The 26296-nt window shown below is 43.5% G+C and overlaps 1 protein-coding gene across 8 annotated transcripts in view; it reads left to right on the forward strand.

The window, feature by feature from the left end:
• RALGPS1 (Ral GEF with PH domain and SH3 binding motif 1) overlaps nucleotides 1-26296 on the forward strand; it is a 351272-nt gene that overhangs the window by 94300 nt on the left and 230676 nt on the right. For all 8 annotated transcript variants that reach the window (XM_040442455.1, XM_040442457.1, XM_040442458.1 and 5 more), the window contains one exon: nucleotides 21986-22069. In XM_040442455.1, the coding sequence (XP_040298389.1) occupies nucleotides 21986-22069 (84 nt within the window). The remainder of the gene's footprint in view (nucleotides 1-21985; nucleotides 22070-26296) is intronic.

The following is a 26296-nucleotide window of genomic DNA, read 5'->3' on the forward strand; positions in this document are numbered from 1 at the left end:
ATCAGCCAGTTGCCAATTTAGTCATACGTTTCTAGGAGGAATTGAGAAACCGCACAACACCGAGTAATAAGAAAATATGCTCCTGGATTGTTATTTTATGGGGAATATGAATATTTACTAAAACGGACATGTCAGACGAGAGGGATTGTTAGAGTTAAGAAATTAAAATAACTGCAGGAAATGTTATAAAATAAAAAAACTATCTTTACTTAAATCCCACACGGCTCCAGCTGTGATGCTGCAGCGGTCCTCTACAGTTTCTCTTGGAGCAGCAACGTGCCGTACATTCTTGTGACCGCTGCAGCCAGTCATGGGCTCAGTAGTTATGCGCCGTTTGTGCTGGCATCACTGCTGAGGCCTGTGATTGGATTCAGTGGTCACCAGGATGTATAAGAAGTCATCACCGTCAGGTAGTGGGAAGAGGATAGAGCAGTAGGCGAGTAATGTTTTGTATTTTTATTTTATATCATTTGCTGCACCTAAACTCTCAGACAGCCGTGCACATTGGATCGAAGTTGGCCTAAGCCATTGATTTTGGTGAGATTGGGTGTACGGGGTGAGGCTGCATTGGGAACTAAAAGTGGCCCTGGAATAAAATCGTAAAAGTGGCCCCATGTTGTAGGTAGGTCCAAACTAAGGCAACAGAAGAAGGCAGGGTCAGCAATACCATAGTGCAGAGCAATATACCTCCCCAGCTGAGCCAAATACCACAGTGCAGCACAAAATACTGCCACATTCAACTGTATTGCTATCCTGAGGACACAGACACAGTTGAATTCAGAAAGACACCTGCAGCTGCTGGCCAGGTGCATAGGAGAGAATCAGATCATTATGTACCTGGCTGGTGGCCGCCATGAGAAGGGCTTGGGTGGCCCCCCCTAGGGATCGGCCCACTGGGAAATTTCCCTATAGGGCCTATGGCCAATCTGCCCCTGTGAGGCTGACATTCCTCTGATGGTAAGTGTGATCATTTAGTAGTAGTAGAAAGTTTCTGTGCGGATGATGAGTCCATATTCACCCAACCATAATCTGTGGATGAACTACCTATTACATATCAAGTACCCAATCTATGGCTGGAAGGCGATCCAGAAGACTAGTCTCTTGTATATTCCGGCAGGAGTGTTCCTCCTGACAACTTTCGTGACTCTTGGGTCTATAAAATCCGCGTCCATATTGTGAGGTTGAGTGTGGGACACAAATTTGGACCTTTTTTCAGTGATTTATTGTAAAGATTACACATCTGGGAGCATTAATGTGGGTGCGTTACCAGTAAGCGATGGTTACTGCAGAAGCGTAAGGACAGTCTGTCATCCACACGTGGCCACATGGCCTATAATGAGTCGCACAACAGTTTTGTCAGTGGGACAAGAACCAAAAAAAAATATATATATCCTGACCCCAGATGGAACCTGATCAGTCATCGTGGACATCGTCACTTCTACACAGGTTTTTATTAATGTGCTTTTTGCAGATAAGCCCGAGTATTTCAGTATTTGTGCTTTACTACATAAGCTGCGGGGTTTAATAAAGTGATGTTACTCTGATGTCTGATAAAGGAGGGCCCCCCAGGACTAAACTGTGCCAAATAATCTTATGTCATGAAGGGACCCGAGCATTACACGGCCGGCTGCAGGGTATCGGTTTCCTGGAGTTTTATTAAACATGGAACTTTAGAGCGAGGAGTAAACCCAGTATTAAATCTGCTTCATTTACGGTTAAATTGACTGGAACAAAAACCCCTCTGATTAAAACGTTACGTGAAATATAAGCCCACAGATTAGTGGACACTGGTTTTTCTTGTTTGTTATTTTTTGTTGGCCCTGTCGGTCATCAGCAAACGGTCATGTAGGTTCTTTATACTTTCATCAAGCCGGATTCCCTTTATACCAAATTGCATTTAAACAAGCCCATAGTTCCGTATGGGGCCTGTATTACGGATCTGTGCAACTTGGATCCATTGTATGGTCGTGAGTCACTTAGAGGAACATTTATTATGTAATGTAGACCACTTTTGTGGAGTATAAAAGTCGCAAATTTTTGTGCATGCCATATTTAGGGCAACATTTGTGACTTTTCCCCCTTCTCACCACTTTTCAGAAGTGGCAAGAAAATGGGGCAGGAGGGGGGTTGCTGCACATTTTACCTTCATTCACACCAGACAGAAATCAGCTTGGAGGCTGCCATAGATTTTAGTCTGTCACACGGCCAGCGGGAGGATGCACCAGATCTTTTAGATGCCTGCGCCTCTGCATGAATTTGGAGAGTCCTTCGGCTGCGCAGGAAGAATGAAGACCGGAGATGAAAGCATCGATCTTGATAAATGTCGCCCTTAGGCCCCTTTCACACGGGTGAGTATTCCGCGCGGGTGCAATGCATTAGGTGAACGCATAGCGCCCGCACTGAATCCTGACCCATTCATTTCAATGGGGCTGTGCACATGAGCGGTGATTTTCACGCATCATTTGTGTGCGTTGCGTGAAAATTGCAGCATGTTCTATATTATGCGTTTTTCACTCAACGCAGGCCACATAGAAATAAATGGGGCTGCGTGAAAATCACTTGTTTACACATGCGGTGCGATTTTCACGCATGGTTGCTAAGGAGACGAGGGATGAGCGACCCGGGACCCCATTTACTTTATTATTTTCCATTATAACAGAACATAATAGCATTCTTTAATACAGAATGCAAAGTCCAATGTCAATTGAGGGTTAAAAAATAATAAAAACATACCTCGCCTCATCCGGGATCCTCTTCTTTCTGCAGGACCTGCAAAAGGACCTGCGATGTCATCACGCCCACAGGACCTGCAAAAGGACCTGCAATGATGTCATCACGCTCACCATGTGGTGGCTCAGACAGTGCTGCTGGCAGAGTATCGGGCCGGTGTCTATTGTAGCATATACAGTACAGACCAAAAGTTTGGACACACCTTCTCATTCAAAGAGTTTTCTTTATTTTCATGACTATGAAGGCATCAAAACTATGAATTAACACATGTGGAATTATATACATAACAAACAAGTGTGAAACAACTGAAAATATGTCATATTCTAGGTTCTTCAAAGTAGCCACCTTTTTGCTTTGATTACTGCTTTGCACACTCTTGGCATTCTCTTGATGAACTTCAAGAGGTAGTCCCCTGAAATGGTCTTCCAACAGTCTTGAAGGAGTTCCCAGAGATGCTTAGCACTTGTTGGCCCTTTTGCCTTCACTCTGCGGTCCAGCTCACCCCAAACCATCTCCATTGGGTTCAGGTCCGGTGACTGTGGAGGCCAGGTCATCTGGCGCAGCACCCCATCACTCTCCTTCATGGTCAAATAGCCCTTACTTTCAACGTTTTCCCAATTTTTCGGCTGACTGACTGACCTTCATTTCTTAAAGTAATGATGGCCACTCGTTTTTTTTCTTTACTTAGCTGCTTTTTTCTTGCCATAATACAAATTCTAACAGTCTATTCAGTAGGACTATCAGCTGTGTATCCACCTGACTTCTCTTCAACGCCACTGATGGTCCCAACCCCATTTATAAGGCAAGAAATCCCACTTATTAAACCTGACAGGGCACCCCTGTGAAGTGAAAACCATTTCAGGGGACTACCTCTTGAAGCTCATCAAGAGAATGCCAAGAGTGTGCAAAGCAGTAATCAAAGCAAAAGGTGGCTACTTTGAAGAACCTAGAATATGACTTATTTTCAGTTGTTTCACACTTGTTTGTTATGTATATAATTCCACATGTGTTAATTCATAGTTTTGATGCCTTCAGTGTGAATCTACAATTTTCATAGTCATGAAAATAAAGAAAACTCTTTGAATGAGAAGGTGCGTCCAAACTTTTGGTCTGTACTGTACGTACGTTCCCCAAAATCTAACAATTTAGCATCGTTTCTCATAAGGCCTCGCACACACACGGTATATATATGGTACGCATCTGATCCAGATTTTGTTGTGGATCGGATGCCGAACCATTTATTTCAATGGGGCCACAAATGCTGTCTCGTATGCTGTCCTCCTCCTTATGTCTGTTCTGCGGCCTCGCAAAACGGATAAACCATGACCTATTGTTATCCGTTTTGTAGACAAGGATAGGACATTTCTGTAGGAGTAGAAACGAATGTCAGCGTGCACTTGGCCAGGATCCATGTTTAGCGTATCCACTATATGTGGACCGCACAGTGGATGCGGCTGTGTGCGTGAGGCCTAACTCTGTGTTGTGCTGTTCCTCTGTTACTCTCCCTAGAAATGTATGAATAAATGAAAAGCTGGGTATTACTATTTGCCTTGTCACAATCTGGCAGTTTTAGCGCACACACCTCCCCCTGGTTGTGTCAAGTTTTACATTTATTCATGAATTTCTAGGAGGCATAACAGAGGAACGCCATATCATAGTTCTATGAAAATATGCTCAGGAATTGTTTTATTATGGGGAATACGACTACTAACAATGGATCCTTTTTAACCACAGAGTTGAGGACCTTTTTTAAAGGTTCCAATTATTCCTAAAATCATATAAAGTTAAGATTTACATTTTTTGTTCAATTTAAAGTTTTCCATTCAGGTTGTATATTACAGGACAGAACTGGAAGCGATTATGTCTTGTTCCTAATTTAATTTAAAGATATTTAAAGAGATTTTTAGTGGGAAGCGCGGAAATTCTTAATGTAAGACGCAGAGAGTCACGGAGGCCATAGACGTCTTAGTAATCCCTGTGTAATGTGAGGTATAACGGCCCGATGCTGGCGCACACCGGCTGTTTGATCAGTAGCGTTTTCATGGCTGTCAGTGGTCAGGAAAAAGGGGGCAGAAGGAAATCAAGCAGACTATGAGCAAAGATTTGGATGTTGGCATACGTCGGCCTGTGGCTGCCCCAGAAAGTGATGAATATAGCAAGTGACTAATTTTATCTGCAGCCCTTTTAACCCCGTCCAGACTCCCTGCTCCAGTGTGATTGCCTGAAGCTCCGCAAAATCCTCTTACTGATTGAAAACAACTCTGCCTGAACCCAGGCAGCTGTTATCGGCTCTGTCACTGCCTATGCCATTAGCCCCGGCCTTGTGGTATATGTCATTAGTACAATACACTGAGATTTAACATGTAATGAGTGCTGACACGCAGTCATACTTTTCTAGGCTGGAAAAGTTTTCCTTCTTCAAAAAGAATTCCAGAAGTTAAGAAGTGCGGCTAAAGGGCTGCTAAATGAATTCCATAAGAAACGGAAAAAAAAAATATGTAATGGGTCAAGAAGGGGATGTTGAAACTCCTGGAAAGCTGCAAACCAAAATGATTGAACTAGACGTTCCGGAAGCTGCGTAATAAACTGCAGCGTATGTTCCCTGGCCCGGTACCATGTGAGCTGAGGCAAACCTAGAGGAGGAGAGGAGCAAAATGGTGTCTCTCACCGCTTTCTGGTTCTGCTTCATGTCATCAGAACCTTCACTGCAGGATTGGAAGGCCCAGAGCTTGATCCAAACCTTGTAAGACGGCATGAACTGGACTAGTCGCCCTCACAAGCATATTGCTTGTGATACAGGACAGCCCTTTAAAGGTTCATAGACAAGGCAAGGGCCTGCAATGTGGGGGCCCATATTCAATGAGCCCATAGCAGCCGCGGGTTCTGCCTACATTAGACATGAACTCTTGTTTGCAGCATTTTATATGTCGTGATGGGAACCATTAAGCAGATAACCAAAGTAGCTAGACTTGTGACAACCATTTCCCTAAACCATAAGCATTTTCATTGAGGTTGTCAATTCTTTTTCCTTACAATGTTGGAAGAGAGAGCGTGTTTTTTTGTGTTTTTAGCTTGGGTGCAAGACCGACCATGTGCACTTAGCCTTATGCCTCCTGCACCAGGCACAGTCCTTGTACTATGGAGCCGTAGGCACCCTGTGTACTTCCGTGTTGTGTGGCACTTTTAAAGGGTATGGACACCTTTGGGGCAGTCTTTTTTTTTTTTTTTTATGATTGCATTCCACGCATTTTGGACAAAATTTTTTTTTTTCAATTGGTCTTTATTAAAAATTTTCAACCGTTTTTGAAATACGGGTGTTAAGAATCAGTCTATTTGTGGAGAATCTCAGATCTCCTGACCTCATAAACACTCAGTATAGCTAAACCCTTATCAGACTGATAAGAATACAGGTTAAAAGGGTGTTAATAAAGCTTCACATGAGCCGTCAGCTGACAGGACTGAGAAGTGATTTTCTGTGAACAGACAGATTTTTTTTTAACCCCTGTAACAAAAAAATGGCTCAAAATGTTTAATATAGATCAATTGAAAAAAAAATTATATCCAAAAATTTGTAAAATAAGAAAAAATCGAGGTATGTACACAGCCGGGATCCTTGTTTTTGCGAATCCTTGGTTTGCGGACCGTAAAACACATGCGGTTGTGTGCATGAGGCCCAACAGAAATAGACACAGGACTTAGGGCTCATTCAGACGGCCGTATGCTGTCCGCAAAAATGCAGATCAGTTTTTTTGCGGACAGCTCAGCATGTCCGCAAAAAAACGGATTGCATTCCGTTTTTTTTTTTGCTGACCCATAGACTTCAATGGGGCCATGTCCTGATTTTCACTGACAAGTATAGGACATGTTTAATTTGTTTTGCGGAGCCGTGCAATGGAAGAAAAGGCCCCATAGAAGTGAATGTGACAGCATCTAATCTGCAAAAAAACGGACAGCATACGGCCATCTGAATGTCTTAAATCCATTGTACTTTTCCCTAAGACTGTAACAATGGCTAGCAGACAACCTCCGCACGAATTAGCCCAGCAGAGGATTTGTAAGCAATCTTCTCCTGACAGGTTTATGAGAAGCACTTTATTAAAGCTCGTGGCCAAATGGTTTAATAAGAGATCGCTCAGGCGTACGTCAAAATCAGGACAGCGCTCTGTCTCGCTTCCCGTCTGCAATGGTCACAATGGTGATATTATAGGGAGGCTAGAAAACATCATAAAAACACTTCTTCTGTGACAGGAGTGTAAGGCTAGGTCTACACGACGACATGTGTCAGGGCACAACTACAGTAGGGTTTGTTCCAGTCCACACTGGCACTGTTTCGGGGCACACCCCATTGACAAGGCAAATGGTAACACAATTTATATATACTTTTCAAGGGGGAATTACAGAGGAACGGTACAACACAGAATTCTAAGAAAAAATGCTTCAGACTTCCCAAAACTGACGTGTCAGGAGAGGTGACAGATCCTCCTTATGCATGGCCTACTGACCTCCCCCATGCTTTGTCTTGATTTGTTCTTTTGATGTCCCTTTGTCCTATTCTCCTTGAAGAAGAAAAATTATATTTCTTTTTGGTTTCTCAAAAACAATAGAATCTTTTATCATCCGTTATAAATTTGCAATCTCTCTGCTGCCAAGGCACAAGTCCAGCATCCATCAACCCCCAACCTCACAGGGGCCATAAGTCTTCTTGAGTTACGTACAATAGTCCTTCCCTTAGCTTTTCTTTTCTTGCAGTAGGCGGCCAGGAAAGCTGGAAGAACGAATGTTTTCTGTGTTTTGGAAGATGTTAAAGGAATAAATGTTTCCATAATTTTTCCGTCAAGTTCAAACAGTAACGTGTGATGTAATTATCTCACATTGTGGACTTTGGAGAGACCACATTTTAGAAGACAGAACCCAGCATTCCTTACTGGAGAGATAAGCAGTGGCCGTTGTTCAGAAAACGCCCCTCGTCTTGCGCTTTCTCGCTGACCAGTCAACTTGGTTGATAAAACTTCAAAAGGGGAACGTTAAGTGATGCACAGATGTAATGGTTCACTGCACTAACGTAATGGAGCAAATGTCTCCTAAATCTGAGAAGCACGAAGTATAGTCACCGCACCAATGAAAGAGCAAGACCGCTATACCGTAAATGCTGCCTATGCGCACGGTCTAGGGTCGTCTGACTTCAGCAAGTGGTATTTATCACGTAGATGAAGTTAATACGAGGCCCTTACTAATGTATTGTGATTGTCCATATTGCAATCCGGCAGCCGTGGTTGTACTGGCGCACTATAGGAAAGATTGCTGGCCTCCCTGGTGGTCAGGACCGCAGGAGAACACACACATAGGCACGCATGCGCAGCAGTTCCAGCCACCTTGTCTCTGCGCTGCAGCGGTCGGCTAAACCCCTGGAAATGAGCAGCGTATATATTGTGATGGGAAAATGAATCCAGCCAGCAAAGGAGGCAATATGGACAATCGCAGTATGGAGTTTATGTATTTATAACAATCCAGCATCAAATTCTGTATAGAAGAAGAAACGACCTAGAGTTGCTTAAACAAAAGCATGTTTATGGAAAAAAAAAAAATCAAGGCTCGAAATAGGAAAATGCAGGAAATGTACCGTATTCTATTTTACCGGGCAAGCCTGAGACTATTAGCTTTTATTGGATTACCAATTATTGGCCTGTACGTCTGTGAAGGGACCCCTTTTGCATGTATAAAGCTTTCCTTTTGGGGTTTAGTGTTTGGATTCTGTTACTCGGTACTGGTCAGTGTCAGGAGTTCAGAGTAAACCCGAGAAGACGCTTCGTAGACTTACGGGATTTTAGTGATGCTTGTGGTTGAAGGGCTGAATTTATCAACCAGCGCTTTGATGTGACATTGTTTACGTGTCCTGCTTAAGCTGAATCCTACTAATGCGCTACTGAGGTGAGTGACGCCACATGACCAGCTTGGCTCTACTTTATACGCGGGGTGATGTCACCGGCTTTTTGCTGGCGGCTCAAATGCATTATCCCATGACTATGGCAACTTACATCTGAGGCTTCAGACCTCCGAATGAGAAGTCATTAGCTGCTAATTTACTGGATGATTTGTACAGTGTTGTGAGTGTAGACCTCGGGTTGTTGGTTTAGGGGTCCCCTTGAAGTAAATTAGGCCAGATATACATTTGCATAGTCAATATAAGACGTTACGGGACGGAACAGAGACTATTAACAGGAACGAAAGGCAGGCAACTTAAAGAGGAAATCCAGTCTAAGGGCTCATTCAGATGACCATGCATTTGTGTCCGCATCTGTTCCGGATGCGGACCTATTCATTTCAATGGGGCCGCAAAAGATGTAAAAGACCGTACACCGTGCGCTTTCTGCCTCTGTACTTCCGTTACGCGGCCCTGCAAAAAAGATAGAACGTGTCCTATTCTTGTCCGTTTTTACGGACAAGAATAGGCATTTCTATCGTAGGGCTGGCCGTTCCGTTCCACAAAATATGTAATCCATGTTTTGTAGATCTGCAATTTGCAGACTGCAAAACGGATTAATGAGCTCTAAATATATAGAGGTGATCCGATGACATTGGTAAAGTCTGCATCTCAGGCCACCACTAATTTGATCAGAGTTTTCTGAGATGACCTCTAACCAAAGGCCAAATTCTACATAAGTGCTGTATTTTATAATAAGACATACTTTTTTGGCAAGGAAAAACTTCCCTACGTCTTATAGTCCGCAGTCAGCAGGGCTCAGTGATACCAGAGCCTCCAAAACCACATACTTAGGCTTCATACACACTTCCATGTCTGTTTGACATCTGTGGAGAAATTTGTCCGTGTTTGGTCTGTGTGTCCGTTTTTTTCCTTCCGTGTATCCTCCATATTCTACAAACACTGCTCAGAGCATCTCCTACCAGTGGTCTGTGAAAAACGGACCAGACATGGATGCCATCTATGTTGTGTCATTAATTTTTACCCGCGTTTGGTCCGCATCATGGACCAAAGTAGTGCATGTCTCCGTGATTTTTTTCATTGATCCATGGTCAGTGGAAAACCACTGATGTGTGAACAAACACAGTAAAATCAATGGGTACGTGTGCTGACTGTAGAAAATGCGGACAGCATTCATCAGTGAAAAACAGAATAATAATAAATAATTATCTTTATTTATATAGCGCCAACATACCCTGCCTGTCCAAAAATAAAGTCGCCACCAAAAAAAAGAGGTCCCACACATTCGCTGTGGCATTGTTTCGATAAGCTTCTGCAATGTCACAAGATTTATTTCCATCCAGTGTTGCATTCATTTTTCACCAAGATCTTGCATTGATGATGGTAGAGTCTGACCGCTGCGCAAAGCCTTCTCCAGCACATCTCAAAGATTCTCAATGGGGTTAAGGTCTGGACTCTGTGGTGGCCAATCCATGTGTGACAATGATGTCTCATGCTCCCTGAACCCACTCTTTCACAATCTGAGCCCGATGAATCCTGGCATTGTCATCTTGGAATATGCCCGTGGCATCAGGGAAGAACAAATCCATTGATGGAATAACCTGGTCATTCAGTATGTTCAGGTAGTCCGCTGACCTCATTCTTGGAGCGCATACTGTTGCTGAACCTAGACCTGACCAACTGCAGCAACCCCAGATCATAGCACTGCCCCCACAGGCTGGTACAGTAGGCACTAGGCATGATGGGTGCATCACTTCATCTGCCTCTCTTCTTACCCTGATGCGCCCATCACTCTGGAACAGGGTAAATCTGGACTCATCAGACCACATGAACTTCTTCCATTGCTCCAGAGTCCAATCTTTATGCTCCCGAGCAAATTGAAGCCTTTTTTTCTGGTTTGCCTCACTGATTAGTGGTTTTCTTACGGCTACACAGCTGTTCAGTCCCAATCCCTTGAGTTCCCTTCACATTGTGCGTGTGGAAATGCTCTTACTTTCACTATTAAACATAGCCCTGAGTTCTACTGTTGTTTTTCTTCAATTTGATTTCACCAAACATTTAAGTGATTGCCGATCATTCAGGATTTTTTCCCTGCCACATTTCTTCCTCGAATACGATGGGTCCCCACTATCCTTCCAGTGTTTAATAATGCGTTGGACAGTTCTCAACCCAGTTTTAGTAGTTTCTGCAATCAATGATTTGACCCTTCTCAAACGGACTAACATCTTTTCCACGACCACGAGATGTGTCTTTCGACATGGTTGTTTAAGAAATGAGAAGCAACTCATTGCACCATTTGGGGTTAAATAACTTGTTGCCAGCTGAAAGATAATCGCCCATGCAGTAATTATCCAATAGGAGGCTCAGAACTATTTGCTTAGTCTAATCCAGGTGGCGACTTTTATTTTTGGGGACGGGCAGTGTATTCTGCAGCGCTTTACAGTTCAGGGGTTCATGTACAAACAGTCATAAATAACACAGCAACAGACAAGTCAATAATTACAAGAGGAATGAGGACCCTGCTCACAAGAGCTTACAATCTATGAAATGTGAACGAGGCCTCAAAGGGGTATTCCAAATTACCCACTGGATAGTGAATAGCATCTACATCATTGGGGGGTCTGACCGCTGGGATCTCCAACCATCACCAGAACGGAGGTCTCCGAGTTGTGATCGTGCATTCTCAGTACTGTATACTCGTATAAAGGGATACCTAAGACACTCTACGACATGGAAGTAATAATAGTACAGTAAAGCATAGTTTGCTTTCTTTGCTCTGTGGCTACGTGTCAGGAAAAAGGGGAAGCCTATGCCGAGGAGAAGTGTTTGTCTCTGCGCTCGGGCTCCACGAGCTCTTTCATCTGCTAGCAATTTTGGTAATTCCAAGATATTTCTAGAGAAATCCAAGAAGGTGAGTTTTAAGACTGGGGACTGTCTTCTGCCAAGGGAACCTGGCCGAGCCTGTGCCGTGTGCTTACCAGCTGTGCAAGAAGTGATTAGATAGAGCAAGTAACACACGGTACGTGCGCAAGGTATCTGATCAGTTTGATGAGACGCCAGGGTGGGGGTCCAGTCCTTGTAGTCAGGTCACAGGCCAGAAGTTGGGAAGGACTATTGTATTAGAAGTAAATGTGATTTCTTTCTTCCTGGCAGTGATAAGGGATACACATTTAGTTGGCATCATAAAACGTGGCCCCCTATAATGCCACCAGTTTTGGGGTCTTCCTTCGGAGTCTCTTGTGATATTGGAAGGTTCCCCCGGTTAAAAAGTGAGTGTTGGGTTTTTAACGTAGGAATTTTTTGTAGTCAACGGGTCCAGTCACGACTAGCAAAATAAAAGGAGTTGATGCTGAGTTATTGCGGTATTCAGCATTTTATCCTGACCATCATGGAGTGGAAAGCGAGGTGAGAGACTGGAAATATAAATATAAGCCCATCAATTGTCCTCTTGTTAAAAATTGTCCTCAAAACTTCTTCAGTTTTATCATCCAAATGCAGAGGTTACCATCACACCCCAGGCCTGAAGCCTTGCCCAAAATAGTCCCTTGGCCCCTTATTTAAACATATGTAATGGTTGTCAGGCCCTCTTTCGTATTTTGCATCTGGAGCTGCAAGTTACTCCTGTTTTGCCAGCGACATGTCTCCAGGGGGTCTAAGGGTTCCCTACCTTGACATTCAGGTGACTCTCGAGAGGTCCCCATACACATTGATCTTCGACCGATCCCACATTAGACTAATTTGCTCCAATTTGTATGGACAGATTTCCATTTTTATTTTCCGTGAAGTGTTATAAAGGTTTGCACCCATAGGTGGCGGTATTGGAGCCTGCAGTAAATATTCAGCCAGGATATGCACACAATATAATAGGTGCCTAAGGCGCTAGTAATAAGATATCCATGTGGATAAAGAGTATGGGGTATATACTGTAGGTGGATAAATACCACTAGGTTAACCTGTTGCTTCAGTAATTTCTGACTCTCACGCACACCTCAATCCAGCTTTATAAGTGGCGTCCTTAAATGCCCCATCTCCCGTGTTTTATGCTCCCCCTGAATATAGTCGACCTCCAAACCACATGTGATCCAGTTTCAAGCTGACAGGTTACTTCGATAATGTTCCCTGGCCCAAACCGTCCTGTAATTCCCGTCTTTTCTCTTTGCCGAAACCACTTCTGTGTCCTACAATGGAAAAGTCATAAAGTCGCATTGCCAGTTCCGAGATATTTTCAGAGAGAATGGAAATTACATTTCCTTTGATGTCCAGTGTTTAAATAATTGAAAATAAAAACTCTCTGGGTGGAAAATAGGAACAGTCAATGTGTTTAGATGGGGGGACCTCAAATTTATGTGTTTTTTTTTTTAAATTTTACTCAGTCTTAAGTCTTATGTGCAGTCTTACTGTCTTGTTTACTGGTATTCTGTTTATTTACGTGTGTGTGTGTGTGTGTGTATATATATATATATATATATATATATATATATATATATATACACATAGGGTGGGCCATTTATATGGATACACCTTAAAAAAAGGGGAATGGTTGGTGATATTAACTTCCTGTTTGTGGCACATTAGTATATGTGAGGGGGGAAACTTTTCAAGATGGGTGGTGACCATGGCGGCCATTTTGAAGTCGGCCATTTTGAATCCAACTTTTGTTTTTTCAATAGGAAGAGGGTCATGTGACACATCAAACTTATTGGGAATTTCACACGAAAAACAATGGTGTGCTTGGTTTTGACGTAACTTTATTCTTTCATGAGTTATTTACAAGTTTCTCTTTGTTTACAGCCATTGACATGTCGCCGAGGTTAACACGTGAGGAGCGGATAGAAATTGTGTTGGTCTGGTGAACGCAGTAACCGGGTCATTGCAGCAGATTTCAATGCAAGACACCCTACGAGACCACCCATCTCCCATGCTACAGTTAGCAAACTGCTTGCTAAGTTTCGTGAAACTGGTTCAGTGTTGGATTTGCCAAAATGTGGACGCATGAAATCTGTCTCTAATGAAGAAACATCAGTGGCTGTCCTAGCTTCATTCAGCAAGAGCCCACAGCGTAGCACTCGCCGCATGTCACTGGAGAGGGGCATTAGTCGAACATCCCTTCGGCGGATATTAGCTACTCACAAATGGCACCCTTACAAACTCCAGCTACTGCAGCATCTCAACGAGGATGACCCAGATCGGCGCACTGAATTTGCAAAATGGGCAAAACAAAAATTGGAACAGGACCCTCAGTTTACGCAGAATATATTGTTCAGTGATGAGGCAAACTTTTATGTGAATGGTGAAGTTAACAAACAAAACCACCGCTATTGGTCTAACACTAACCCACATTGGATAGATCCCTCCAAGACTGTTGGAACAAAAAAATTGATGGTATGGTGTGGTATATGGGGTACAAAGATAGTGGGGCCATTCTTCATTAATGGAAACCTCAGGGCCACTGGATATGCAAAATTTCTACACGATGATGTGTTTCCCTCTTTATGCACTGAAGCTGGCACGTTCCCTGAGTTTTTCCAGCAAGATGGTGCACCACCACATTATGGGTGTCAGGTCCGAGCATTCCTAGATGAACAGTTTCCTGGAAAGTGGATTGGTCGTCGTGGGCCAGTTGAATGGCCCCCAAGGTCTCCCGATCTGACCCCCTTAGACTTTTATCTTTGGGGTCATCTGAAGGCAATTGTCTATGCTGTGAAGATACGAGATGTGCAGCACCTGAAACTACGGATACTGGAAGCCTGTGCTCGCATTTCTCCTGCGGTGTTGCTATCAATGTGTGAAGAGTGGGAGAAGAGGGTTGCATTGACAATCCAACACAATGGGCAGCACATTGAACACATTTTATAAGTGGTCATAAACTTGTAAATAACTCATGAAAGAATAAAGTTACGTTAAAACCAAGCACACCATTGCTTTTCTTGTGAAATTCCCAATGAGTTTGATGTGTCACATGACCCTCTTCCTATTGAAAAAACAAAAGTTGGATTCAAAATGGCCGACTTCAAAATGGCCGCCATGGTCACCACCCATCTTGAAAAGTTTCCCCCCTCACATATACTAATGTGCCACAAACAGGAAGTTAATATCACCAACCATTCCCATTTTATTAAGGTGTATCCATATAAATGGCCCACCCTGTATGTATGTATGTATGTATGTATGTATATAAATATATATATATAAATATATATATATATATATATATATATATATATATATATATATATATAATTTTTCTTATTTTATTTTATTTTTTACCATATTGATGAAGCATGATGGCAGTTCACTAAAAAGCTATCTACGCCTGACTGTATATTATTTAAAGGAACACTCAATACAAAACTGCCCTGATACCATTGCCCAGCCCTTCTGTCACTGCACTAAAGACAGCCATGCATGCTCGTTTGTTGACAGCCGTCTGTCCCCCCCATACACATGCATGTGTGGAACTGGGAGAGGAGAGAAGCTTCTGCCAGAAACCTCTTGAGAACAGAAAGATTGGGCATGTTGAAATCCAGCATTACTTCTCTCCCCCTGACATCTGCCATTGGTGGAGAGTCCGGAGACCCCCAATTCATATTAGATGGTCGGCCGATGCCACTAGAATTGGCAGGTTTGGCCAACATGCATCTAATGTATATGACTAGCTTAAGGGGTTGTCTCACCTCCGAAATTGGTGTCATATCACTAGGATATGCACTGGTGCGGGTCCCACCTTTGGGACCTGCACTTGTCCCTAGAACAGAGTCCCCAAATTGAATGAGAGTTCACTGCACATGCGTGGCCGCCCCAAAATGTATTGCTATTTGGCTGCCAAAAATAGAAGAATGCACTCGCTCTGCTTTTTTTGGAACTCCCATAAGTATGTGAAAGTATTCTGAGTTTACCTTGACTTTATACTTAGTGTAGCTGCACTTATAGGGAGTCTATCACCAGGCATTTCACTATTTTTTAAAAGCCAGAGGATCGTGCTTTCTTCACCCGTGCAACAAAATTGTGCAACCAGGAATTTCACTATTACACCAGGAACAATGCCTTGCAGGACCTGCTCGGCTGAATGTAATGAACAGAAATGAACAGCTAAGTGCACCGAGGGCGGGAGCAAGAAACTCGGTGCACCCTTGCTCCTCCTCTGCCAGTCGCTTCCTAATTGACAAGGCCAGGTTCCTGCTTCGTTCTCTTATCTGACCCTGTCAATCAAGAAAGAGAGGGAGGGGATGGCAGAGGAAGCAGCAAGGGTGCACAGAGTGACTTGGCCCTGCCCTTGGTGCACTTAATTGCTCATATGGATTAAAAGTACTTTTTCTCCAGAATCAAGCAATGGATCGCTAAGTGAAAGGTATCATTACATTCAGCTGAGCCAGCCCTACACGATATTGTGCCTGGTGTAACATCGAATTTCCTGGTGAGAGTTACCCTTTAAGATGCACACCAGGTTTTACCCAGAGCTTAAAGCTAAGGCTAGATGGTGATTTTGACCAGTTGTGGCAACTCATTCAGCAGGTTCAGACCTCTGGCGACTTGCGGGTTGCAACGTGACCACACGGCCAAAATCCCCATGTTGCCCTAGCCTTACACTGACGAGAGACTCTGCAGGGAGGCAGAATGGGCCAGTTGCTATACATCTTATATTATTTGCCGGCGTCCTGTCTCTCTTCAGGTGTTGTCAAAGTCCCAGCATCTTCCATGGTGCCTGGTGAGACACAGGTAGCTCACTGGGCTGTACCGTCGGTTCGGTGCCGAAGGAATTTTGTGCACACGTCCTACTGTAATTAATACGACCTGTGTCTCTTCACACCCGATGTAACATCAGGAGGTAATGCAAAAAGTAAAGGGACAACTTAATGTTAAAATTCTCCACCACAATTATGGGCAAATCTAAAATACTTGCGGAAAAGAAATAAGCTGATTTTTATTGTCCGGGATTCCAGGAGGGTTTTATGTCGAATCTGTGGTAGGCTGTGATAATTTTTTTTTCTCCTTTTCTTTGGTTAGAAATTAGAATATTTGACATTCTCTACTGACTTCATATTGACAATGTGCAGGGTGTTTGGACAGTTTCTTGGGTCGGTCTCCATCCAATGGTTATTCTTTAGATTTATGTGTTTTTACTCTAAATCCTGAATTCACACAACCGATGTGGGCTGACAGGAGGGAAAACATTCACATATATAGACATTTATTCGCTCCGTTGTTCTCTTCTCTCTGTCTATACTTTCAATCTCTAATTTAGAATTCTTTTATATATATATGAGTTAAACTCTTTTTCTCGAAGTTGTGTCTACAGTATAATGTAAAGAACATTGATGTCTGGATACTGAGACCTCATATGTACGGCTGGTTTACCGCTCCTTACAATCCATGGAATAGACTTGTAAGGGTCCATACAAGATTTTTTTATTTTCTACATGACGAGAGCCAGAATTGTCTAATTAAAAAGTTCCCATTGTCTTTCCTGCTAATGTAGTGCCCAAATTAATAATGCTGACCAGTCTCCTCCATGGTGCAAAATGAGTTTATTGCCAAAATAGTTTGCATCCTGGTGGCTATTGAATTAAGTTTATTAGCATATTAGTTTCTAGTGGTGGCAATGGTGTGGTGCCCGTCTTCTAAGACACTTGTCTCAGTAGCCATCCCAGCCATTCCCATGGCTCTTACCACCCGCTATATCTGGCACAATCTCTGGTTCTATATAGTCTGTTCTGGCTGTTGTGTTTCGGCAGTGTACACAGACTGCTGCCCTTATACTATGCCGTACACATAGTAGTACCAAGGCAGCACATTGTGGTGTATTGGTTAGTCCTGTGTCTAAATGGGCTTAGATGTTATTCTGATCAAGTACGTGTAGAATAGTAAACGGCATCTAAAAGTCAGGTGTTTGGTTCAAGTCTGCGAAGAGGGGTTCTGGTGGCCAAAGCAGCATCAACCCAAATCAAATTAGACATCACATCTGCATTTGAGGCTCTATCAGGAGCTTCCCTTGCATATTCCATCACGTGCATGCAACACAATTTTTTCTGGTAACGTGACGGACGCCATGATGGAACCCGACAGATCTCATTATAAGTCAGTGGAGTCTGTCCGGAGCTGTTGGCATATATCCATCACGGCTTTAATTCTGTTCTTCTGCTCCAATGACAAAAGGAAAAGTGGAATCCATAACTCAAATGTGATCAAGTAAAGAGGAGTTTTTCTTGGAGGCTTATTGAGGCCAAAATTTCCAATCTTGTCATATCACGGCAAAAGCGGGTAAATACTGGGCAGACTCCCGGTGATGTGGACAACCATTCTATACTTGTAAAGCCAAGGAGTTTGGTAGATGAGGGTCTCTTTTTAGTAAAGAACCTACCCCTGGTCCAGGCACCATCTATAATATCAAAATACCACTCAGCAATACATACAAAGCACATAAAGCAAAACCAAAGACAACTTTTCAGTAGGCCTTGACTCATCTGAATTACGCTAGTGTCAGGTAATTGCTAATAGACTGTTGATGAGCTCAAGGCTTCGTGTCAGTGAAGAGATCTGGTGGCGTCGGCGTCTACGGCATTTCCTATAAAAACATTTCCAGACAGAAAGTTCCATAAGACGTTTGTCAAATAATCGTTAGATTTTCTTTAGCGTTTCTCTGCTAAAATACGAGGATTCTTTTGTGCTGTTTACTTAGGAGGCCCTTCCTTGTTGGAAATTCCTATGAGGCTTTTTGCTTTTTCCAAGAAAAGGCATTTCGTGGTGAGACTGCTCTGGTCGTTAACAGCATCCTAGACCCAGTTCTATCGGTAATTGGTTACACAGCAGGGACGTTCCACCGTAAACCCAATGTGCTAATATTGACCCTCGTGTCAGAATAATCAGAAGAAGACAACCTCCAGGGTGGCCGAGGAGGATGAGATTTTGCTCATGACGGAATACATAAGAAATAGGTTATGTTTAAGAAAGAAGAAAAAGACAAAATAAAAACTATAGAGTCCCTATGTGATAGACGGGCTGCTAACTATAAAGGTACAACCTCACGGGTCAGATTGAGACATGACCCATAATTTTCAGAAATCTTAATTTACCCGCCGATCTCTGGCTCGGATTTGCACGAGGATTATCCCTACTATCCTTCAGTGAGGCCAATGTCCTATTTCTTGGTGAGGAATCTACAGAAATAAATAGCACCCTACTAGCAAGCATTTTTCCACGGCAGCACACAAAAATCCATGTTGAAATTTCGGGTGCATGTGAACAGGGTTGAGGTGGATTTGATGTGGATTTTGGTATCTGCACTGAAATCCGTGTTGAATATGACACGTGTGGATCTATGCAGTACACATAGTAGTACCAAGTACCTTAGGTGATCAGGGTGTGTCGCTGCTGTAATCCCCAGTGATCAGCAGCACGTGTTCAATATCCCTGGAGCACCACAGGAGAAATGACGCAGACCATTGGATGTAGTGAATAGTGGACTCTCCTACATTAAAGGGTATTTCCAAGACCCCTCAAAAATGTAGGTAGGGGCAAGGAGTGTTCTAACAAAAGAAGCCTTCTTCACCTGTCCATTCCTGAGCCTTTCCTCTTCTGATGCTTCAGTCTCTGGTCTCAGCAGTTACATGGGGTGGTCAAAGACGTCATTGCTGCAGTAGCAGAAACCAAGACCGAGGAAAGAGCAGTTTTGGAATGGTGGGTAGTGAACAGATGAGTAAGGCCTCATACACACGAACGTTTTTTCCATCCACATGCTTATTTGCATCTTTTTTTGCAAATAGCACAGAGATCTATTCATTTATATGGGCTCGCAAAAAAATGGACAGCACACGGATGTTGTCCGTATGTCCGTTCCCGCAAATTATAGATCATGTCCGTGTTCTAGTCCTCATTACAGACCAGAATAGAAATTTATATTAATGGGAGTGAAAAAAATTGCAGAATGCACTGTGGGGATTCGCTCTAGTAGTTAGGATTAGCGGGTGCAGCACAGAGGCAAAGTACAAGTTCTTGCTTCAAAAGATTCACACGTTAAAGCAAAACAAAAACGCAAGTTGCTTGGTGATCGTTCACACACATGAAAAGTTAATATACAAAACAGTCACCTTTTCTCCTGGGTGTTACTTCACACCCTGTTGGAAGTTCTGCTTTGTCAAGTCCACAGACAGGCGTTAGGTTGTCCTGTTCGCCCTCACTGGGGTGTGAGCCCTCCAGCCCGGCTCAAGCTGCGGATCCCAACACAGCCCTCAGATCACAGCACACAGACCTCCTGAGCTCCACAATGATTCCTTGTTCCTTCTAACAGCACACAGAAGGTATCTGTATTTTGCGGACCAGAACACAGATATGGTCATGTGCACAAGGACTTAGGCTACATGCACATGATACAGATACCTTTCACATTTTTCTCAGTTCCATTAATAGAAATGGCTATTCTTTATTGCAGAATGGTCAAGAATAGGACATGTTCTGTAATTTGCAGAATGAACATACGGATGTCGACAGCATATGGATAACATCCGTGTGCTGTCCTTTTGTTTTGTGGGCCCTTTACAAGTGAATGGGTCCGTGTGCAATCTGCAAAAAAATGCAGATTGAATGTGGATCCAAAATACGGTTGTGTGCATGAAGCCTTAGGATAGTTTCACACTAGCTCTAAACTGTTCAGGCATGCCGTTCTGGTAAAGGAACAGCCTGCTAGAGTCAATCATATCCTGTATTGCCAGATGCTACCGCTGGAGCCTATTGACTATAATGGGACCCGGCTGTGATCCGGCCTGTTTCTAGCATTAGTGCCGGGATTTGGCCAGACAAAAAACACTGCTAATGCCTAAAACAGGCCGGATCCCTACTAGGTCCCAATATAGTCAATGAGGCCTGCGGCTCTCTGTCACTGTGATGATCCCTGGCGGGCTGTTCCTCCTCTAGAACAATTTAACATACAGATGCCCAACCTGCGGCCCTAATAGCTGTTGCAAAACCGCAACTCTCTGCATGCCCTAATAGCTGTATGCTGGCTGGGCATGCTGGGAGTTATAGTTTTGCAACAGCTGGAGGGCCCCAGGTTGGGCATCCATGGTTTAGCACTAGTGTGAAACTAGCCTTAGGCTATTTTTGTTATTTTATACCCTTTACCATAAAACTCTTTTATCTCAGAACAATATACTGAAAATCCCGGGGTCCCTCCTTGAGTACTTTAGTGAGTAATTGTTACCAGCTCATCGAACAGATTTAACTTCCTTTACTTATGGGCAAAATTCTCATTAACATTTGTTTGCATAACATGGTCTAAATTCAGATAGGATGAGCGATGGGTCGTTTGTGTATGAAATATGGGATTGCTTGTGAAACTGTATTTTATATTTTGTTTTATTTTTATAGATTTTTTTTTTTTTTAAATGTAAGTATGATACAAAAGTCCTTTAAAGGCTACGGACACCTTCAGGGGCAATTTTTTATGATTGCATTTTACTCATTTGGGGCTAAAAATCATTTTTTCAATTGGTCTTTATTAAAAATATTGAGCCGTTCTGTCACAAAGGATTAACAGTTTTTGTAGCTGTGTGATTCCTACTTACACTTTCACTTCTAATAACCCTGATCTCTAAATTACTGAGAGGTCATAGACACTTATATAAGCGAGATAAGGATTGAGCTTTGAGTGTTTATAAAGTCAGAGAGCAGAGATAAGGAGCGGTCAGCTAGCTGTCTGGCGGAGCAGAGAGAAAATTCATATTCTGCTAAGTAGAGCATCTTAGCCCTGTACAGAGAAAGGGACTCTATATTTAATAAAGAGCAATTGAAAAAATGATTTGAAGCTCATAATGAGTACAATGTAATAATAAAACTAATTGCCCCCAAAGGTGTACATAGCCTTTAAAGGGAGGCCTTCTTAATAAAGAGTTATGACATTACAAGCAGTGCCATCATGTAATATAGTCTATGGCTACTTTCCAGCGACTTCATTGTTGCACGTGGTCAGCATGTTGACACCGTTCCCCGCTACCCTCCATAGGTAAACATTGAGCTGCCAGTATCCCATGATTATATTTTGACCAAATTACACTAAACAGAGGCCAAACATAGTACAAAACAACAGGAAGAGGGAATATTATAGGAATATGATGTGTATTATTTTCGTCATTGACACTGTGTGATTCGTGATTCTACTTCAGAGGTGACGTGTCAGGACCCGGGGTGTAGTCAGCAGGAAGGTCGCAACAAGAAGTGTCTTGGGAGCTGCTGGTGTAAAATTTATGTTTTTGTTTTTCTCTATAAATCCAAAGCCCAATGACCAAAGTGGGAAGACTGATGTCACCTCTCTTCTGTTTTCAGGAGCTGGCCAGCTGCGGCTGGAACAAGAAGGAAAAACACAGCCTAGCTCCAAACGTTGTCGCCTTCACAAGACGGTTTAACCAGGTACAGACTGCTTGGGGGGGGGATTAATAATGGTTGTGATTACTGGCACCAGCTTATTCTTCCAGCAGACATATTCAACCTACGTTTCATGCCTATGAACGCGCAACCTACCATGCCACTTAGATGGATGAAGGGCATCCCCAGTTGTGCTACTCTGTTAACATGACATTTATGGCCTCTGCTTACGCTGGGACATACGCATTAAATGGATCCATCACCCGTATGGTTCAATGTTTAAAAAAATAAAATAAAAAATGTTTTAAAGTTTACACTCGATTTGTGTTGTACTGACATAAACCAGTCTGACGGAGGCCAGAACGACACACTTTTAGCCCCTGCCTGGCTACCTCGACCCTATGGAAACGCTGAGCTTTATGTCAGGAGCTTTCACAAACGTGATGCGGACTCAGCCTTACATTATGCCCTCACAGGGAATGAATAATTGAGAATGTCATAAGGTGACTGGACGAATACAGGAGTGCCTTCAGAAAGTCTTCAGACCCTTTCACTTTTATCACATTTCATTATGTGGCAGCCATTCTGCACTCGAAACTTCATAATGAGAAAGTGAAAGCAGAAGGTTCAAAATCTTTATTAAAAAGGAAAACCTAAAATCTTGCATTGACATAAAGTACTCAGACCCTTTACTCAGGACTTAGTTGAAGCCACTTTGGCAGTGATTACTGCCTCCAGTCTTCTTGGGTATGATGCCACACCTGGATTTCAGGTTTTTCTTCCATTCTTCTCTGCAGATCCTCTCAAGCTCTGTCTGGTTGGATGGGGACCGTCAGTGGACAGTCATTTTCAGGTCTCTCCAGAGTTGTTCCCGGGGCTCTGACTGGGCCACTCAAGGACATTGAGAGTTGTACCTCCAGACATGACACTTAGATTTGAGGCCAAAACAATGCAATTTTAGTTTCATCAGACCAGAGAATATTGGTTCTCACATTTCAGGAGTCATTTAGGTGCTTTTTTGCAAACTCCATGTGTGTCTTACTGAGGAGAGGCTTCTTTCTGGCCACTCTGCTATAAAGCCCAGATTGGTGAAGCCTGCGGGGATGGTGGACCTTTTCGAAGTTTCTCCTATCTGCACACACAATCTTTGGAGCTCAGCCAGATTAACCAGTGGGTTCCTGGTCACCTCTGTTACCGAGCCCCTTCTGCCCCGATGACTAAGGCTACTTTCACGCTGGCGTTTTGGCTTTCCGTTTGTGAGATCCGTTCAGGGCTCTCACAATCGGTCCAAAACGGATCAGTTTTGCCCTAATGCATTCTGAATGGATAAGGATCCATTTTTTACTGAAAACACAAACAAAATGCAGCGAAAACCTTGATGAAAACATCACTGGGGACATTAGCATTGCATAGTATACAAGGTGGATGAATAAAGTTGAGACATAAAGGGGGCCCAGTGTGATTCTATTGGCCCAAGGGGCCCACGTAAACCTGGAGATGACTCTGCCCTTTAGGCTACATTCACTCGACCGTATGAATAAGCCCACATCCGTTCCGCAATTGTGCGGAACAGGTGAGGACCCATTCATTTCAATGAGGCCACAAAAGATGCGGACAGCACAACGCGTGTTGTCCGCATCCGTAGTTCAGTTCCGCCGCCCTGCAAAAAAATAGAACATGTCCTATTCTTGTGCAGACAAGAATAGGCATTTTGGAGGATAGCGGCGGCATGTGCGGTCCGGTATATGTGTTTTGCAGATCCGCAGAACACCACGGTCGTGTGAATGTAACCATACTCCGTCATGTCGAGCCCGCTGACAGTGGGACGTTATATGGATGCAATATACAGAGTACAGACCTTTCCTTAGATCCCCAGTCAAGAAAATGTTGGTTGCTCTGCGATACGGCTAAATACAGGAGCCACACACACATTTTCCATTTTAAAGACCCTTCAGCTCATGGAGTGGGAATGCACTTTCCGATTTTCATTACTGAAAGGTTGCGTGTGAGATGTGTCGCACATCGCAAATGGAGATCTGTTTATCATCTGTGAAATCCTCTCCCATTAATGCAGTAAGGAAACTCCATTACCAAAAACTATATGTTTGGCTTTTCTTTCATCTTTCTTCGTATGATGTGACTGCTGAGGTCATTTATTTCCAAAATAGCTGCAGATGTTGTGTTGGGCAGTAGCTACGAGAGGCCCCCAAACCTTCTAGTGCTGCATCCTATTCTTCTAGACTCTGACGCTGCTCTGAATTACTGCAGGTGTTCTGCTAGTTTCCTACAGGCCCCTCATTCCTGTTTCATAACTCACAAGCCATTCTCAAAATTTCCAACATTTAGGTTTCTAAATTGTTACTGCTTTTGTGAAATAAGAAGTCAAGTGATTCTCGAACAACCCTTTCCTGTATGCATAATTGAGGTTCTCCTGCCTGGGGCCCACCTCTTTGGGCCTGGAAAGCTGCTTACTCTGGCGGACCCATCTACATATTATGTAGACAACCTTCCAGTGAGTAACCAATGCCAACAGGAGCGGACTGGGAACTTAAAGTGGTCCCATGTTGTAGGCGGGTCCAAATTGACAGAAGGCAACATAATGAGGTGGGGTCAGCAATAACGTGGCGCAATCAAATACCCCAGTACAGCACAAAATACTGCCGCCCGCGCCACTGTATGAAACCGTATCATTGTCCATAGTTCAGTTCTGGAGGACACCAGCGGGCACTGGCCAGGTGCATAAGTGCCTGATGCTTCCATATTAATTAATGCTGAGAGAAACTGATAGTTATGTACCTGGCAGGCGGCCAAGAAGAGGGCTTGAGAGACCCTCTAGGCATCGGCCCACCGGGAAATTTCCCTGTAAGATCTATGGCCAATTCTCCCATGAATGCCAACCTCTCCCTAGTAAAACCGCCCTTTTGACGCTTTCTTACAGCTGTCTTATTAAAGGGGTTGTAGTTGATCAGACAACCCCTTTTAAGTGGATGTCGTCAGCAGACAGAGACTAGAGAAGTTGTCCAGCCTTTTTGGTGCCAATGCTGGTCAGCATCGTAATGGACAGCACTCATCAATGGGAGCACATTGACTTCAATGGGAGCAGCGTAGTAGTAGTTCCCTCCCTCCACTGCAATGCTGACAGTGCTCTGCAGCCTCGGGGCCAACTTTCAGAAATGGGGCTACACCGAACAGCTGATCAGCGGGGCTGGACCCCCCTCCGATCAGCTAGTGATGGGCTGTATCCTTGAAAAAGGCTGGACAATCCCTTTAAAGGGGTTCTCCCATGAAAAATATTCTACAGCTTTCAAGCCAGCACCTGGATCTCAATACTTTTGTAATTGAATGTAATTCAAAATTTTATATAGCCACTGAGTTATTCAGTAAAATGTATCTGTATAGCGCCACCTGCTGTACTTTTTTCGTATTTCTTTGTCCTGCTCACTGAGAAGAACGAACTTGCTCAGTTTCATCCTTCAACTGTGATAGGGAGAGAGCTGCAGCAGAAAGGACACACCTCATGAGCTGTGATAGGGAGAGAGCTGCAGCAGAAAGGACACACCTCATGAGCTGTGATAGGGAGAGAGCTGCAGAAGAAAGGACACACCTCCTGAGCTGTGATAGAGCTGAGACACGCCCCCTGAGCTGCAGCAGAAAAGACACTGGCACTGACTGACTCCCTGGTTTTATGGGAAGTCTGGTGCCGTGATCTGAGGCCAGTGATTGGCAGCAGTGGAATATGGGACATCACTGTTGCAGCCCGGGCAAGAGGAATGAGTAGCGGCGCTGGATCAGAGGGGGTAGGGAAGAAAAGTTTAAGTTCATTTGTTACTTTAATAGGCTTCCGGAAGTTTCCCTAGTAAAAATAAAACTTGGACAACCCCTTTAAGTCTTCTTTATGGACACGGCCAAGGGAATCTTTCATCAAATCCATCCTATTAAAACTATCTTACATGTCCATTGAGCCCCTACCAGCTGAATCTAATGCAGATATAGCAGCTTTTTTTAAATCATATGCAAATTAGTCCCTGGTGCCCGGCGAGCGCATCCCATGTACTGCGCGTGCGCTGAACACAATGGCGATCAGGCTGCCGTGAAACTTCAGGGCAAGGTGTTCATAAGTCTACATGCTTGGCCCTGTCATTCAAAGAGGTCAGGGTACATCACGTAGAGAGTGAGCGGTGCAACAGCCACACCCTTGTTGCACCTAGGGACTAACTTACATATTATTAAAAAGCTGTTTTCCCTGCAATAAGACCACAAAGTGTCATGGGA

Source organism: Bufo bufo, chromosome 8, assembly GCF_905171765.1.
Source record: "Bufo bufo chromosome 8, aBufBuf1.1, whole genome shotgun sequence".
Taxonomy (NCBI): Eukaryota; Metazoa; Chordata; class Amphibia; order Anura; family Bufonidae; genus Bufo; species Bufo bufo.